Source organism: Agelaius phoeniceus, chromosome 3, assembly GCF_051311805.1.
Source record: "Agelaius phoeniceus isolate bAgePho1 chromosome 3, bAgePho1.hap1, whole genome shotgun sequence".
Lineage (NCBI taxonomy): Eukaryota > Metazoa > Chordata > Aves > Passeriformes > Icteridae > Agelaius > Agelaius phoeniceus.
The window spans coordinates 6747786-6764737 of record NC_135267.1 but is presented as its reverse complement, the minus strand read 5'-3'; the positions used below and the strand labels follow the sequence as shown (position 1 = coordinate 6764737).

At 43.2% G+C, this 16952-nt stretch overlaps 1 protein-coding gene across 2 annotated transcripts; it reads left to right on the top strand.

The window, feature by feature from the left end:
* Positions 1-615: 615 nt before the first annotated feature.
* On the top strand, positions 616-15239 carry ENPP5 (ectonucleotide pyrophosphatase/phosphodiesterase family member 5). 2 transcript variants are annotated; one of them, XM_054628668.2, is made up of 5 exons: positions 674-766; positions 1349-1386; positions 2630-3499; positions 10196-10372; positions 11683-15239. In XM_054628668.2, exons 3-5 carry the CDS (start codon positions 2635-2637, stop codon positions 12051-12053), a joined length of 1413 nt encoding a protein of 470 aa, XP_054484643.1. In that variant the 5' UTR covers positions 674-766; positions 1349-1386; positions 2630-2634; the 3' UTR covers positions 12054-15239. The 2 variants fall into 2 exon arrangements, with proteins under 2 accessions (XP_054484642.1, XP_054484643.1); XM_054628667.2 differs by lacking the exon at positions 1349-1386 and having other exon boundaries at positions 616-766.
* Positions 15240-16952: the final 1713 nt, after the last annotated feature.

The window sequence follows — 16952 nt, the reverse complement described above, 5'->3', positions numbered from 1 at the left end:
TGAACATGAGCCAGCTGTGCCCAGGTGGGCAAGAAGACCAAAGGCACCTGGGCTGTAGCAGCCATGGTGTGGCACAGGGCCAGGGCAGTGACTGTCCCCTGTGCTGGGCACTGCCGGGGTCACCTCCAGGGCTGTGCCCAGTTCTGGGCCCCTCAGTTCAGGACATTGAGGGGCTGGAGCGTGTGCAGGGAAGGGAACGGAGCTGGGGAAGGCTCTGGAGCACAGGTCTGAGGAGGAGCAGCTGAGGGAGCTGGGAAAGGGGCTCAGCCTGGAGAAAAGGAGGGTCAGGGGGATATTCTGGCTCTGCACAACTCCCTGACAGGAAGGGGCAGCCAGGTGGGGGTCGGGCTCTGCTCCAAGGGAACAGGGACAGGACAAGAGGAAATGGCCTCAAGCTGAGCCAGGGGAGGTTTCGGCTGGACATTGGGAACAATGTCTTCACAGAAATGATGATGAGGCACTGGAATAGGCTGCCGAGGAAGGCCGTGGAGACACCGTCCCTGGAGGTGTTCAAGGAAAGACTGGACATGGCACTGAGGGCTGCGGTTCAGCTGGCGCAGTGGTGCTCGGCCACAGGCTGGATCTGTGCTCTCAGGGCTCTCTCCCGACCCAAAAGACGCCGTGCCTCCGTAATTCCGTAATTAATTCCGTGTCCCCCTCCCGCCGGGCCCGCCCCGCGCCGTCCCGCCCCGCACGCTCTGAGTGACGGCGCCGGGGCCGCTCCCGGGCGGGGCCGGGCCGGACCCGCTGCTCTGCGGCCCCTCAGGTAACGGCGGCGGCTCCGGAGCTCGGGGGGTGCTCGGCCTCCTCCGGCCCGGGGCTGGTGGGGGTGTGGGCGCTGCGTGTGGGGAATGGCGGCCTGGGCTCGGCATCCGCGTGTGCTGGGCTCCGGCGGCCGCCGAGCGGGGCCCGGGGCGCTTCTCTGTCTGTCTTGTCCGTCTGTGTGTCCGTGTGGCAGCTCCTGCCCTTGGCAGTGCGGTGGGTTCGTCCCCCCAGAGCCCCTCGGGTCCCCAGAGTTTTGTGGGGCCGAGTTCTGCAGAGACCCGAGTCAGTAGATGTGCTTAGGCTGTATCCGCAGAAGAGCAGTGTGAGAAGGCCTTGGAAAAAAACCAAACCAGCCGTCATTTATTATTTATTGAGAGCATGCAGTTAAGGAATTAGAATAAAAGAATTATAGATCATTATGAGATCATTAGTAGTGTAAAATTCAGAAGCAGAGACTTGATTTCACTTGAGAGGGATTCAATCCATACTCGTCCCTCCCCAGAAAGGGGATTTATGGGCTATGTCTAATTTGGCAGCTGGGATTCCAATGAACACAACATTGTGTTGTCCCTTCGTCCTTCAGGTTCAGCTGGAAGAAATCCCCCATCAGGTGGATCTGAGGTAATCCACAGCCTTTGGGTCTGTGTTGTTTGCTGAAAGGGGAATTAAATCTCTGGAATGTCAGTTTGTTCTTAGCAGAATTCAAGGCCTGAATTTTAATTTTGGGAGACACACAAGTTTGGTGTAATGTTTGACTGCCTGCAAGTCGCAGAATCCTATAATCACAGAGTGGTTTGGGTTGGAAGGGACCTTAAAGCTCATCTCATTCCAACCCCCCTGCCATAGACAGGGACACCTTTCACCAGCCCAGCTTGTTCCAAGCGCTGTCCAGCCTGGCCTTGGACACTTCCAGGGATGGGGCAGCCACAGATTCCATTGTTGCAGTGGTATTCAGATGCTTGTCATACTGTAACTTCTTTTATTCACTAGGTTATTTATGTACTCTGAGTATTAAGATGGGTTTATTGGTTGCAAATTCACTGTTTTCCAGCTGAATTTCAGTGGTGATTTAGTTCCAGAGGATTGCTGAAAAATGGGAACCTAAAGGGAACTGTAAGGAATATTGGTATCACCCATATGCAGGATTGGATTGAGCAATATCTGGTCCTGTGGTTAAATGATGCCTGTTGAACAAAAAGTGAGGAATATTAGCATGAAATTTTAGGTCAGTTACAGACAGAGAAGTTCTGTGTGAGGGTTCTTACAGGGATCTTGCTTTGAGTAGTTATCTGAGTTTTAAACAAGAAATTGTTTGGGAAGAACAGGAGGAAACTGGGGCAGGGGAGCACAAGCCAGTGCAAAGGGAAATTATGTGTCATATTTTGTCAGATAAGGACATAATAAAGACTGTTAGATGAGGAATGCCTGTCATAGCTAGGAGGAGTCAAAATCCTTGAGTCTTATGATCAGAATTTGAATCACAGAATGGTTTGTGTTGGAAGGGACCTTAAATGTCGTCTTGTCCCAAGCCCCTGGCATGGACAGGGATACCTTCCACCAGACCAGGTTGCTCAGAGCTCTGTCCAGCCTGGCCTTGAGCACTTCCATGGATGGGGCAGCCACAGCTTCTCTGGACCTGTTCCAGGGCCTCACCCCCCTCACAGTAAATAATCTCTTCCTAATATCTAATCTAACCCTGCCTTGGGTTTGATTAGATGGCAGTTTGAAGCCATTCCCCCTTGTCCTGTCACTGCATGCTTTTGTAAAATATATCTTAGAGTATATAAATACATAAGGAATATTTTAGCCACTCATTCTTAAAACTTAAGTTATGACTTTGACAACTTCTGCCTCTGCTCAACAGATGCCATGTTGCCTCAGAAGAGGGGACAGATGTCTTCCAGAATAGCCATGAGCAGTTACTGGAAAGTCCTGGGAATTTTCTTACTCTCTCTTCCAAGTGCGCCGTGTCTCCAGGCAGCCCAGCCCGGGGTGCTGCTGGTGTCATTTGATGGGTTTCGCTGGGATTACATCTACAGGGTGTCCACTCCCAACTTCCACTATGCCATGGAGAGCGGGGTGCACGTCAGGCAGGTGACAAACGTGTTCATCACCAAGACCTACCCCAACCACTACACCCTGGTGACAGGGCTCTATGCTGAGAGCCATGGCATCGTGGCTAACGAGATGTATGACCCTGTCCTGAACGAAACCTTCTCCCTGAACAAAATGAACACCCACAATTCCAAGTTCTGGGAAGAGGCCAGTCCAATATGGGTGACGAACCAGAGGGAAGGACATAAATCTGGTGCTGCTATGTGGCCTGGAACAGATGTGAAGATACATGGAGTCTTGCCTACACATTACATGCCCTACAATGAATCTGTTCCCTTTGAAGACAGGGTAGCAAAGCTCATTGAGTGGTTTACATCAGAAGAACCCATCAACTTTGGCCTCTTGTACTGGGAACAGCCTGATGAGTCTGGACACTTTCTGGGCCCAGAAAACCCACTTATGGGAGCGATAATCAGTGACATTGACAGAAAACTGGGGTATCTCATTTCTGAACTGAAGAAAGCGAAGCTGTGGGATGTGATAAATGTCATAGTCACGAGTGATCACGGAATGTCACAGTCGTCCTCAGAAAGGCTCATTGAGCTTGATCAGTACGTGAGCAGAGAGCTCTATACAGTCATCGACCACTCCCCTACAGTAGCCATTTTGCCAAAAGAAGGTAGGAGCTGCAGCAGTAACGTTCCTGAGGAGGTACTTGAGTATCCAAACTTCATAGACTGAGTTGATGGTAGCAGCACTGATGGCAGTAGGACATCAGCCTTGAACAAGGAGTACTTGCAGGATCCCTTTGTTCTTTTTGTGGGCTCTGCCAAAAGCCTGGATGAGCTTTCTCAGAAAGTAAAAGGGAGCAAATCTGTTTGCTGTGTGCTAATATTGCCAAGGATCCTTTAGTCCTTGTGAGAAGTAAGATAATCTAATGGCATTATCAAGGCTGAATGGTGCTCTAGATAGATAACACCTGAACGTTACATATCTTGCCTTTCATCAAGATGCTGAAGCCATAGTGGAAGAATTATATTTCTAACTCAAAACAGTAAACTGAGAACAGATGGGGATCTTTGATAAAAAGAAAGCCTGTGTTGGCTATTTGATTGGCTGCCAGCTATTGTAGTTCACTGAGTTTTTTTCCCCCGTCCCGCTGAACAGCCAGGCAGTTACATTTATACCATTTTTATTTAGATAAAGGTGGGCAAGAACAATGTTGGAATCAAAATCTGAAATCTGGTTGCGGTCACCTGAGAGTTGCTGAGGTGTCAGGTGTATGTTTAGTGTCACTAATGCATCTGCTTTTTATTTTGATGATCAAGTACTGTAAACTACTTGGTGCAAAAATGTAAACCTGGAAAATAACACCCCTGCCCACAAAAAAAGTGCTAATATGGAAGTTGAATTTCAAGGTGACCTTCTGGAAAGGCGTTTTTTAAGAATTCTGTAACATTTGGATGAGTAGTGGATAGATATACTCTGTATTTAATGCCTAAGCGAGGAGAGTATCTTGCAGAATTAAGTGACCTGTAAGTCACTTAATTAAAGCCTGAACAAATGTGTCTTGTCATTTTTAATTTGAAGAATACTCCAGATTCAAATGTGAGTATGTCCAAACTGAGGTCTCTGCTGCCTGAGCAGTCAGGCCCTGTAGCTGGGTGCTGTTTCTCTCTGTGGTGATAAAAGAGCCAAGTTTGGAAGCTTCACCCCCACAGAGGTTGTCCAAGATGTTCTCATTAACAAATAAAGAAGCTGTAAAAGTAAACTTCAGTGCTGACACCTTCCTAATGCAGTAAAGGAGAACTTTAAGATGTGTAACTTGATTCTCCTGTCTGCTAAATGCTGAAAAGAAACAGTGTCTCTGCTGCAATTAGATGACAGAACAATAAAAAAGCCATTTCAGTGGATTTCAGGAACAGCTTGGATTTGATTTTGCCCAGAGATTCAGGTATTTATTACACTACCAATAAACAAGAATCAGTTTTGAGCACAGCTAAAATTCTTTCCTTCAGTGGTACCAGATGTGATTTTTATTATAAAACAATGAGTGTCACTGTCAGTTCAGGTATGAGCTAATAAGTAAGCTAATTAAGTACATAACACTGATTCTTCACCTGCTATTCAATTTGTCTTTCTTAAACCAAAGGGATGGTAAAACTTTGTGAGATTGAGGAAAAGTTTGAATGCTTAAAAACGCTGCAATTTCTTTTAACTGTTTGACTATCTATTGCTTCCCCAAGAGATGATTAAAGCCATTACTTACCCATGCTGGTGCTTTACTGTGTGTGGAGAACTAGATGTTCACAAAGAAGCTGTACCTGTACCACAGCTGGTGATGCTGGCCTTTTTCTTGCATTTAATATAAATATATTCATTCAAATCATTAGGGTAAAACCAAATTTGCTATATCTGGGACTTCTCCTCCCTGCTAGCCCATATAGAAAGCTGGCATAGCAAAATTCACTTTATTACTAATATAGTCCTAGAAATGCTACATTAGAGCCCCTCTTCTTGTTGCTGTAACTATCTCTGATACCTTCACTTTTGCTGTCTCATCTTGACCTTTGTTTTGTTTCTTAATTTAGTGATTTTTTTTGTGCCAGTTTGACATAAGAAACAATAATGTGTTTCCTTCAGAATGTATAAATTAATGTCTATTCCTTCAGATTTTCTATATTGGATTCTAGGAACTGAGGGGGAAAAGGAAAATGGTTTCTTTAGCTTCATTGGCTACTTTCTCCCAGATTTTTTTCACTGATACCCATTCAAAACTCCATGGATACTGGAAATGGCAGTCTCAAAGGGGCCTGCAGACACACAGTGCATTCAGCTGCATGTGTCACACAAATACTTACCTAAGTCAAGAGAGCTGAGGATTTGTTGTGTCACAGGAGTCTCCTGTGTGCACTCCACGGCTCTCAATAAGAATCTGGCCTTAAGTGGAGGTGGGGAATGAAGAAATTTGGTCAGATGTCAATTCCTGCACTTGCTTTGGTGTTCCTGGCTGTTTGTTCTGGTTCCTCCATTCTGTGCACTGGTGTTCCAGCCAGCTTGAACAACTGGTTGTGGCTCTTCAGTGGCTTTTACTGGAAAGGCAAGCTCAGAAACTGGAAATAAGCAAATAAAGAACTGGGGGTGGAAAATGCCTATTTATTCAGTGTCAGTAGAGCTCCTGAGGGTTTGTGCTCACTGTGACTAGGAAGGGAAAGGAGCAGGCACTAGGAATGCAGAGGAGTAGCTCATGCTGTTGGCTGTTACTGAATAATAAAGGAAAGCAACAAAGTGCTTTAAAATAGATGAAAAGTGTCACTTGCTGTCACTAGGTGACAGAATTTGGCCTGAATGCAGCCATTACTGTCGTAACGGCGGGAGAGATGCGACACACCATATGCGATGAATAGCAAATCTCGAAGTTTATTGAAAGCTTACACATATTTATATTAGTGTTAATGAAGCTTATGCATATTGCAAAATCTGAGCTCATTATTGGTTAAAGCACACTATAATCAAACACACCTACTTCTATCTCTTAACAATTATTTTGCTTCTATGTGTACATTCTTCTAATTTCTCTACCTTGGGATAACTACATTTTCTGGCAAGCAATTTTCTCCCCCGTCTTCCCGTTTTAGAGAAGGTTACTGTGACCTTCATCAGTAATTGGGCATCGGTTGCTCAGTTCCCAGCCTGTTTCTCTTACCCTTATCCATTGGTATCACATCGGAATGTCCTTTCTCAGCTAACCAATTCTCCAAAAAGCTCTCTACATCTCCCCTGTTTTTCTGTTGAACAAGCATGGTTTGATTAAATGCAGTAGTTATCATCTTTCTCACCATATTCTGTAAGCATATACAAAAACAAGGCAAGACTAATACTAACAACAAAACTACAATAGCTACTACAATGCTAACCTTAATAATCGAACATAACCATGATCCTAAGTTTAAAGATTTGAGCCATCCATCAATACCAAGGCCTGATCTGTGTGAAGCCTTTGTTTCAGTGAAGTCTAACGTATCAACAAAGTTTTTCAGCATCTTTGGTTAAACACAGGAAACAGAGAAAAATAACTCAGAACTAACTCACCTATAAAATATTAAGAAATACAAATCAGATGATGTGTTTTAGATCGGATATTTAAGACAAATAAGTAGTGTAGAATAACTCATGTGCTTGTGAATCTCCTTATGCAAAGCCAGTGAAGAACTTAACACATGTGAGACAAGCTACAGCTCACACTGGTTATTTTCAGAGGGAAAAAAGTATATAAGAAGTGATGGAGAAGTTACAAGTTGAGTCAGGTGCTTAGAGTATTGCAGGTTTGCTTTAAATTGAACAGATACAAGAAATATGTTTCTGAGTGCAAAGGGATGTTAATGCTGTGGTATGATTTTTTAAACTCATATTCTCTTTCAGATTAAAATGTAAATTAAATGAGAGAATATTTTAAATGACATATTGTGTTCTCACTTGGACAAAGAAAAAGGATAACAACTAAGTACAAAATACTCTTTGTTCGATGTTACAGGAAAAGCTAAGCAACAGTTTTCTTGTAGACTGAAATCATTATTCAAACAATAGAATGAATGTTCTCTAGGCTTCAAACATCAGTGTTTATGCTTTATGTTTTAAAAGTCAATTGATGCTTAAACAGTAAGGATGAATATATTCTTTTTGGTAATTATTTATCAAAATTGTCCACAATAATAATAATAATAATATTAATATTATGGTTGGAAGTCTATTATATATTTTAGTATCTGTTTTAAGTGGAAGTTTTGTTGGTTTTGTGCAAACTAACATTCAGGTTAAATTATAATTCTAAATGTTACATGACATCCAGTCCAGTTTTCTAAACATATAAATGTATACAATGAGTAACAGTTGTTTGGATTTTCTTTTTGCATCTGTGTAAGCAGTTATAGCATCTGATAAGGACTTTAGTGATCTTTTTGGGCATTAAATCTAACTCCACTGTCCTATCACGACCCTTTTTAAGCAAATCAGTTAAAATGTCAATTTTCTGAAAAAGAGTTTTATGTTGTTGAAGTGGAGGAGATATCCATTCCAAGGCCCGTATCTCCCCCGTTTTTCTGTTATGCTAAGCAAGTGCACCCAGTAAAAATTTTTGTCCACACCAAACTGTCAGCTGTACAGGGAGATCAAAATCACGTCTCTGAACACTGCCTTGTGTAACACGGTCTAATATCTGCTGCAGTGTTTCAGCCCGTTCAGGGGTTATACGAACAGGCTGTGCTGGATCAGTTCCCTTTAACAAAGGTCAAAGTGCATCTAACAGTTCAGTGTTCGATTCGCATAGGTGGAAAAAGAATATACAGCATACTCGAACTCTCTCCTACATAGCTAGCGTCCCTTATTCTAGATAAAACAAACAATCCCAACACTGTAGCCAAGAAATGTCTTAAAAGCAAAACTCTCACAGATAATCCATCAATAATGAGTGGTCTCTTTACTCCTGTTGGGACTTTTGTGGGTGAATATTTACCAAATTCACTGTCTGCTGCTGTTGCTAGGTCTACTCCGAGGCTCCCGGCGGTTGCGGGCTGAAGGCAGGTTTAGCCGAAGTGGTGATAGCTGCGGGCAGCCGCAGGGCGGGCGGACTCACCGGAGCCCGCTGCTCCACGGGGGGTGGAAGGCCCGTCCTGCCGCCCCCCCTTCGGCTCGGGGACGGGGCGGCTGCGGAGCGGTGCTGGCGGCTGCGGAGCGGGAGGCGGCCGCGCTGCAGCTGCTGGGTCGCCCAGGGCCGGGGCCGGCACGAGCCTCTCCGGCGGGGCGGCTGCGGGCTGTGCGCTGCGGCAGGGAGGCTGAGGGTGCGGGTCTGGAGCGGGAGGAGGCGGAGGCGGCGCAGGGTTTAACACCGGGGCAGGCGGCGCGGACGGCACGGCTGGAATACGCGCGGGGGGGCTACTGCCCGCGGCAGAAGCCGATAGCTGCAGGGAGCTGCTGTTTAGAGCAGGAGCCTGTATCGGCGGGGACCCAAACCAGTCTCTGCAACTCCTGTTGCTTTCACGGGCTGCACTAGTCTGCTGGGCAGCTCTTTCCTCTGCCTGGTATTCCAAGAATTCAGCATGCACGACTCGCCATAAATTTCCCAACTCTTTCGCGGTCTTATCCTCATCTATGATTGCACGCCACAGCTTATCTCCGAACATAGGCCATTCCGACAACTCATGCACTGTATGCGGATTACGAAAAAACTCCTGTGCACACCCATAAGCTAACAACCCAGGAAGTTCTTTCTGTAAATCTATCCCTCTAATCTGACGCCCTCTTAAAAAGTCAGTAAATAAATCATATGCTGCTTGCCTGTCTTTATCCATTTCAACGACGATTGCGCGCTTCTTGCGGCTCTATTCAGGTCCGGCAGCACGTAGCAGCCGGGCCCTGCTATCAGGTCGCCCGGGGCCGAACACCTTCCTTTTTCAGCGGTGTTTTTTGCCGTCCCCAGCCGCGAAAGGACCTGCACTTGACTTTTACGCCTCCGACCGTGGCTAGTCCCGAAGGTACACGTCGGGGTCACCATTTGTCGTAATGGCGGGAGAGATGCGACACACCATATGCGATGAATAGCAAATCTCGAAGTTTATTGAAAGCTTACACATATTTATATTAGTGTTAATGAAGCTTATGCATATTGCAAAATCTGAGCTCATTATTGGTTAAAGCACACTATAATCAAACACACCTACTTCTATCTCTTAACAATTATTTTGCTTCTATGTGTACATTCTTCTAATTTCTCTACCTTGGGATAACTACATTTTCTGGCAAGCAATTTTCTCCCCCGTCTTCCCGTTTTAGAGAAGGTTACTGTGACCTTCATCAGTAATTGGGCATCGGTTGCTCAGTTCCCAGCCTGTTTCTCTTACCCTTATCCATTGGTATCACATCGGAATGTCCTTTCTCAGCTAACCAATTCTCCAAAAAGCTCTCTACACATTACCTCACAAACAGGTTTCGGAGGTGTCGTCTTGCTTTCAGGCATTGCACAAAGCTGGAAGGCTTTGGTTCCTTTTCCAGGAGTCAGCTGAATGCTTCCTAACTCATTCCTGTGAGAAGTTTACATTCTGATAACTGTGAAATTAGGGATTTTTCTAAAATTAGCAAGGCGGTTATTGCTTGGGAACAGGCTGTGAATTCTGGTGCTGAGGGGGATCTTACTGTGACTGAGGCTCTGGGTTTCTCACAGGAACTTCTGTGCACACACTGTTGTCTCTTACAGTTATAATTCACTTGTGGGAAAGTACATTTTGCCCTCTTCTTTCAGCTGTATTTCAACTACTGATGAGTTCAGCAAACACACTGATATGTTTAATTTTTGTCTTTTGTCTCTTTTGTTTGTTTGAAGGCAAACTGGATGAAGTATATGAAGCTCTGGCCAACGCTCATCCCAACATGACTGTGTATAAAAAGGAGCAGATTCCAGATAGATTTCACTACAAACACAACCGTAAAATCCAGCCCATCTTAGCAGTGGCTGATAAAGGATGGGAAATTGTACAGAACAAGACTGATGGTTTTCTACGTAAGTATTCTGTCTTTATAGTGTTTTGCTGTATCTTCCAAGGCAGGGACCTTATGTGGTACTTTATCTCCTAGTATCAGCAACCAAAGTTCATTTTTTTTTTTTTAAGGCTGGGAAGGAAAACTAAAGTGTGCAAAATTTATAATTTTTCCCCCTGATGGGATGGGAAGCACCCTGCTGTTAGGGGAGGAGGATCTGCACTTACTGTTTCTTTAAACATTAAACTTGCTGAGATAAGATCAATCACATGTTTTAGTGGCCCCATACTTGAGGTCTTTCAGGATGTAGCAAACCAACAAGCACTTCCTGAGAAATGAAAAAAGAAAGTTGCAACTGAATGCGTTGAGTAGAGAGTGAATAGGATTGTTTTATCATGTTTTTCTTATTTACTGGAGAAGGGTTGGGTTGGAAGATACAAAAACATTTTCTGAAAGTTCTCAGCTTGTCTGGATGCTACACTTGGAGTAACCTCATTCTATTGCTACAAAGAGTCTTTGGATATTGTGTTACTGCACACCGGTGATTTTCATTTGCCTTGGAGGAAAAAATGCATTCTAGGTGATTGGAGGAATAAAACCCCCAACACTTTGAAGTTCCTCACCTTCCAGTTTTGAGATTTATTATAGGTAGCATGGAGGCAGTGAACTCTAACTTCTTGGTAACCTAAAATACAGGTGTTACATGGTCAGTTCTTGCATTTCTAATTGAGAATCTTTTGAACTTTGCTGCTGGTTGTGAACCTGAAGTGTGTTATCAGCAAGACTTAACAAGATTTTCAGTAGCTGCTGAAAGCACCTTCTAGTGCCTGTGTGTTTGACACATTCCCAGTTTCTAATGCCCCTGTCAGGAGTGGGCACTGGACATCCACCAGTGAGTTCTTCTTCCTTGTTGAGGAGTTGATGGTGCACAAAACTGGACAAAATTTCAAAGTGTCTCCTTGGAGTCACATGGACAGTCTGACTCTACATGTTTGGTTTTTTTTAATTTTCTCTAAGAGATCTGGGCCAGTTGCAAAGTTGGTATTTTTCCTTGAGGAAAATCAAGGAAGTGTGGGTGTACACAGTGTGCCATTGACAATGAGCTCACTTTTTCCCCCCCTTCTTTGTTAAATAGTGCTCTCTGTTGTGGGTTTTTAGATATTTTCTTTTTGTAGTTCTGAGCCTTGGTATTTGCTAGGAGACATTTGTGCTGTCAAATCAACCATCTCTAAGGATGCTGTGCCTTTTCTGCATTCTACTAATTTTAGGAAAATGTTCAATGCTTGTTTTGCAACTCTGGAATATTGACCTTTATCTATCTTTTATTTCTAGTTGGTAATCATGGATATGACAACACTGTACCAGAAATGCATCCCATTTTTTTGGCAGTTGGGCCTGCTTTCAGAAAGAATGCCACCAAACAATTCATGAATGCTACGGACTTGTACCCCTTACTGTGCCATCTGCTTGGCATCAGCCCACTGCCCAACAATGGTTCCTTCAATGCTGTGAAGGATATACTTGCTGAGAAAGTTCCTGGAGCTCGTAGTGCAGATTCCTACTCCACTGTGGTAGGAGTCTTCCTAGGCAGCTTGCTTGTTTTTGTTTTTACTGCAGTTTTTGTTAAGCATTTTGTCCTTGCCCAAGCAAATTCCATGCAAATCCGACACACTGAAGCTGCCCAGCCGCTGCTGCAAGATTAATAACAGCCGGGATTATTTCCTGTTTGGGGCTTAAAATAAGCCTATACAAAGAAAATAAACAGTGGAGGTGGATTAGCATGAATACGTGGAGTGAAAGGAGATGGATGCTGATCCCTTGCAACCAGGGATGGAGAGAGAGCATGTTCCTGTTTCACACTGCAGCCACTTCAACTTCCAGGGTTTGAAGATATCCTAGGTAAACCTGGGGAGCTCTGTGTGTATGTAGACCTGTAGTGACAATAGACCTCAAATACCTTATATGGCTATTTTTAGGGAGATAACATCAACTGGGGTGCACCTCACAGACTATTAAAGGTGATTTCATTTCTCACCCTCTTTTTTGTTTTATTCTTTGAGGCTTTTTTTGAGTCTCTTTGATTTTAACAAGTCACTGAATGGTACTAAACGTCTTTGTTAGTATTTTCCTTCCCTGCCCAAGGAAGCTTTTGCATGGATCACCATTACAGATAACTTGGTGGGTTAAATCCTGCAGGAAAGAACATTATTATTCAGCTAGGTCATGCAGTGCTAGATGTCTAAGTTTAGAGTTACATATATTTCTTCAAATTACTGTGTTAACTGTAGCCCCAAAATACAATCTTAAGTGGTATTGCCTTTAGCAATCAGCATTAAACTGCTTGATGCTTAATGTTTTAAAGATTTGTTTAAGTAAATAAAGGTTTTTACCACTTTAGATATGATTTCAGATAAATGTAGGTCTTTACTTTTTTTAATTTCCTGTACACTGCACTAAATTTTCTAGGAGTTCCATGCAGCTGGCAGGATAAAGACATGTACAAGCACCACACCTGTATATCCAAATGGAGTCTTTTGTATTTCTGTGGTACTAAGGGAGGTGAATAAGTTAAGGAACAAGGTTGCTCAGGCTGGTTTCAGAGTGTTGTCAGGCTTGTCCCTGGTCTGCTACTGGAGATTCTGAGTTTGACCTGTGACTTGTGTTTTATCTGCTCTGTCTGGGTAGGCCTTGGAATGGGATGAACAGGATTACACATGCAGTTTAAGGGGCAGCTGTATAAATCTTAAGCCATAAATGTTCTTAAATCTGAAAAAGCACATTTTAATAATAATCAAAAAAAAGGTGTAAGACTGGAGTTTAATTTTCCAGAGGAAAACCTCTGTCAGGGAAAAATATTAATTCTGAGTCATCAAAGGTACATATTCTCATTGTGTGTGGCAATAAATCTTCTTGCTAGTGTAGCTGTGAGGTTTTTTGTGAGCTCAGTTAAATGGTGAGAATCTGCTGACTAAATTTTGTATGAAAAACATTCTGAAGTGAGAAAAGTTGTCTTTTTGTCAGACTCCTTCTCCCTGTGAGATGAGAGAGTGTTTCTCTGCACTTTGTTGCCGAGTACAATGCCTGAAGGAGAAAGAAACTTTCAAAATTAGTGCAGAAGTAGCAGACTGGGTATTTTGAAATGCAGTTCATGTCTGTATCCACAGCCCCCAGCAGAGGGCAAGGATGGGAACACCTCAGCTTTGGGTGTGCTCTGCCAAACCAAGGGCTTGACAGTCAGTACTGCAAGGGGAGGGCTGGGGTACAAAACTCCTTTTGCTGGGCTAAATTCCAGACTTACTGAAGATCTGCTGTGTTCCTCTGTGATGGCAGGGACACTTGCTTAGCACCAAGCTGTCCTGCAGACAGATGTGGACATTTCCAGAGGCCACATTTGGTACAGGGAATGCTTCAGAGGGAAGGCAATGAAATAGCCCAACTTAAGGGTTATGCTGAAAGTTCAGCTGTAATAGTAACTTTAGGAGGGCAGGAAAAATGCAGGTCTGTTAGAAGACAGCCCTTGATTTGGGGGATGTACATGAAATCCTGTGAACTCCAGCTGACTCAGTGCTGTTAGTGTGCTGTGAACTGCCTTGTTTTCCTGCATTGCCATTTTCTTAAGAAAACACTGAAGGAAAAGGTCTGTAAGGCTGATTCTTAGTGAAGCTGGCCCTTAGCTGTGCCTGAAGTTGAATTTGCTGGCACAGGTAAAACGAGTGCTGCAGGGGCTCCAGCTGAACCACACTATCTGTAACATGATCACAGCAGTTTTTCAGAGACCAGAGAAGTCTGAGCACAAAACCCAAACCTCTGAGTTGTTACTAATCCCTTCCCTACCCACCTTCCAAAAAGTGGATGGCACACAGCAAACTGATGCACTGAGTCCACCTTTTCTTGCTTATTTGCAGCTTAAAAATGAATAGCACAATGGTATTGTGTGTTTAAAGGAAGATCTGCAGACTTTGATAAGGCAATAACAGTGACAATTGTCATAACAATGCCATAATCCTCACCTCTTGCTTCTGCACTGTGGAACATGTTGCTTTAGTAGAAATTCTTCTTATTGCAATAATTTCATAGCAGTGACCATGGCAGATGTAACAATAACTGGGTTGTAATCTCAGAGCTTTTCCTTAAACCCCACTTTTAATTGTGGCAAGTGTAGTTCTATCATCAGCCAAAGTAAGCCTTGATTTTAAGGAGGGGGCAAAGTTTGTCAGTGTTGATCAGTCATTTGGGACTTAGATTTACCTGCCCAAATATGCAGCAAGGACAGAGCAGTAGGTTTCCCCCAACAAAGGGTTTGGTAACAAGAATACCAGAATAGGCTGGGGACACAAATGTGAGAATTGTTGATGTCATTGTTCTGTATTGCACTGTGAGGCCCTTCTTTGAGGAGGGCAAAATAAAACTTTGTAAAAAATGAAGGGAATCTTGTAGCATTTGGGTATTTCAGATTAGGGTCAAACAATACCTTTTGTCTTATGTGTATTTGCAGGTACCTCTTGGGTAGTTCCTTGTTAGGACATTTGCCCAACTGTTTTAAGTTACTGGGTGTGAGCTCAATGAAATTGAAAGCACAGATGATGCCACTGGAGAAAAGTTGTGTCTTTTTCTCTGATGTGACATTTTTCAGACACCTTTTTGGGTGGGGGGGATGTGGGATTTGGTTTCTGTGTATATGATACTTTCTATGATGTATAAACAAGTTTATTGGTAAGAGAATTTGAGTACACTGTGTACTGCTTGTAACTTAAAACTTGGAAACCAAGAATGATGCATGATGTGTTTCATTACTGACCTGTGGAGCATACAGATGTCAAATGTTTTCTTTGTTTCTTCTTGTTTGGAAATGCTGAAGTTAAAATACATCTTTGCTATAATGCTGTCAAGCATGGAGTGCTGGCTTCATTGAAAACACTTCTGGAAAACAAACTGAACTGGGGAGAGATGACTGGGGAAGAATGGTTTCAACTTGTATGCATCCCAAATATTCCTTGGATTCTGCAGAGTGTAGGGCTTTGTTAAAAATAACTGGAAGTGTGATAGAAGTTTGGAATTTTAGGTCACAGTTCTTATGTAACAGACTTCTTATTTCCCACCTTGCTGCCATATATGGAAAAGACAGCTATTGCTTACAAATAGTGGGAATCCAGTTTCTTTTACAAAAAAAAACCCAAAACTTCCAGACTTTCTTGGTCAAGAGCTGCAGTAATACTGCTACAAGAAATGCAGTCTCAAAATAAAAAAAAAAAATTAAAAACAGAAGAATCAGATTCATTAAATCACTTAGGTTGGAAAAGTCCAACCAGTAACCCAGAACTGCTAAGTCTGCTGTAAGAAATGTTGTACAAACTGACTTTTCACACAATCATAGAATAGTTTGGTTGGAGGGGACCTTAAAGATCAGCTCATTTCAACCTCCCTGCTCCCCTGACCTCTGTCAGAAGTGTAAACAGCACAATCTTGACCTGCATGTGGGAGAAGGACAAATGTGCAGTGCTTGGGTCCTGTTGTTTTGTAAAATGGAAATCCAACAGACTTACTTCCCAGTCTCCTTCCCTGCTTAAATAATGCCATGGATGCTGTGTTGGCCATATCTGTGCTGCTGTTTAAACCTTTCATGGCATGTTTGCTCTACAGTAAAGGTGATAGAGCATTATTAGATAGTAAACTACAAAAATTGTTGCAAGCACATGAAAATTATAAATACAATAGTGGTACCAGCCTTTCCATAATGAAATCCTAATCTGAATCCTATTAACTAATCTCTATTACTGTTTTTTTGCAATAAAAGATGCTACCATGCATGTTACAGCAAATATCTGTCCCTGTGGTCTGGTCCTTGGAGGTACACAAAGTTGGTTTCTTTTCACAGGCAGTGTGTAGGCAGCAAGTTACTGAAAGCAGTGTTTCAGAGCTGTAGTCAGGTGAAATCAGCTCAATTCTGGAACTGTTTCTGTGATGCCAATGCCCAAAAAGCACAGAAGCCCAGAGGGGTTTGTTTTAGGGCTGCTGTACCCAGTGTGGAGTGTCCCTGTGTGGAGGCAGTGTAATGAAACATCTGCTTTCAGTGCTGGAAGTGTCACTAAAGATCCCCTATTCCCCTCTAAACTGCAAAGCCAGTTAAGGGTTAGGAACTTCCCTTGAATTAACCTGCCCTATGTGACCATTGCTGAGTTGTGTCCATTTAGCAAGTCATGAAATGCTGTCACACACTACTGTCCCTTTATCACAGCCTTGAGGAAGCACAAGCCACAGCTCTGCTGTACTTGCTCTGAATGGCTGCCCAGAAGGAAATCAGCCACTGGCTTTCATGAGAAATACTTCACACAAACCAGAATGAGGCAGTGGAAATGTTTTGTCATGTTTAAGGCTCTGTTGTTAAAAATAATCATCCTTAAATAAATCAATTGCATGTCTTAAAGACAGAAAGATGCTTTTTCTAGATTTGTTCATGATCTGTATGAAACTGGATGTACAAGAGCTACTGTGAAACCCTTTGTGCCAGGAAGAACACTCAGCACCTTTACAGACCACACCACATCTTTGAAAATGAAAATAATCAACAGTGCAACTGGAATATAGTTTATCTTACTTAACAC

What these genes read in the sequence shown, in the direction of transcription:
- ENPP5 (XM_054628667.2), top strand. Translation starts at nt 2,635, where the DNA reads ATGTTGCCTCAGAAGAGGGGACAGATGTCTTCCAGAATAGCCATGAGC. An exon ending in AGCCATTTTGCCAAAAGAAG is followed by an intron (nt 3,500 to 10,195) that starts GTAGGAGCTGCA and finishes GTTTGTTTGAAG; the next exon opens with GCAAACTGGATGAAGTATAT. An exon ending in CAAGACTGATGGTTTTCTAC is followed by an intron (nt 10,373 to 11,682) that starts GTAAGTATTCTG and finishes TTTTATTTCTAG; the next exon opens with TTGGTAATCATGGATATGAC.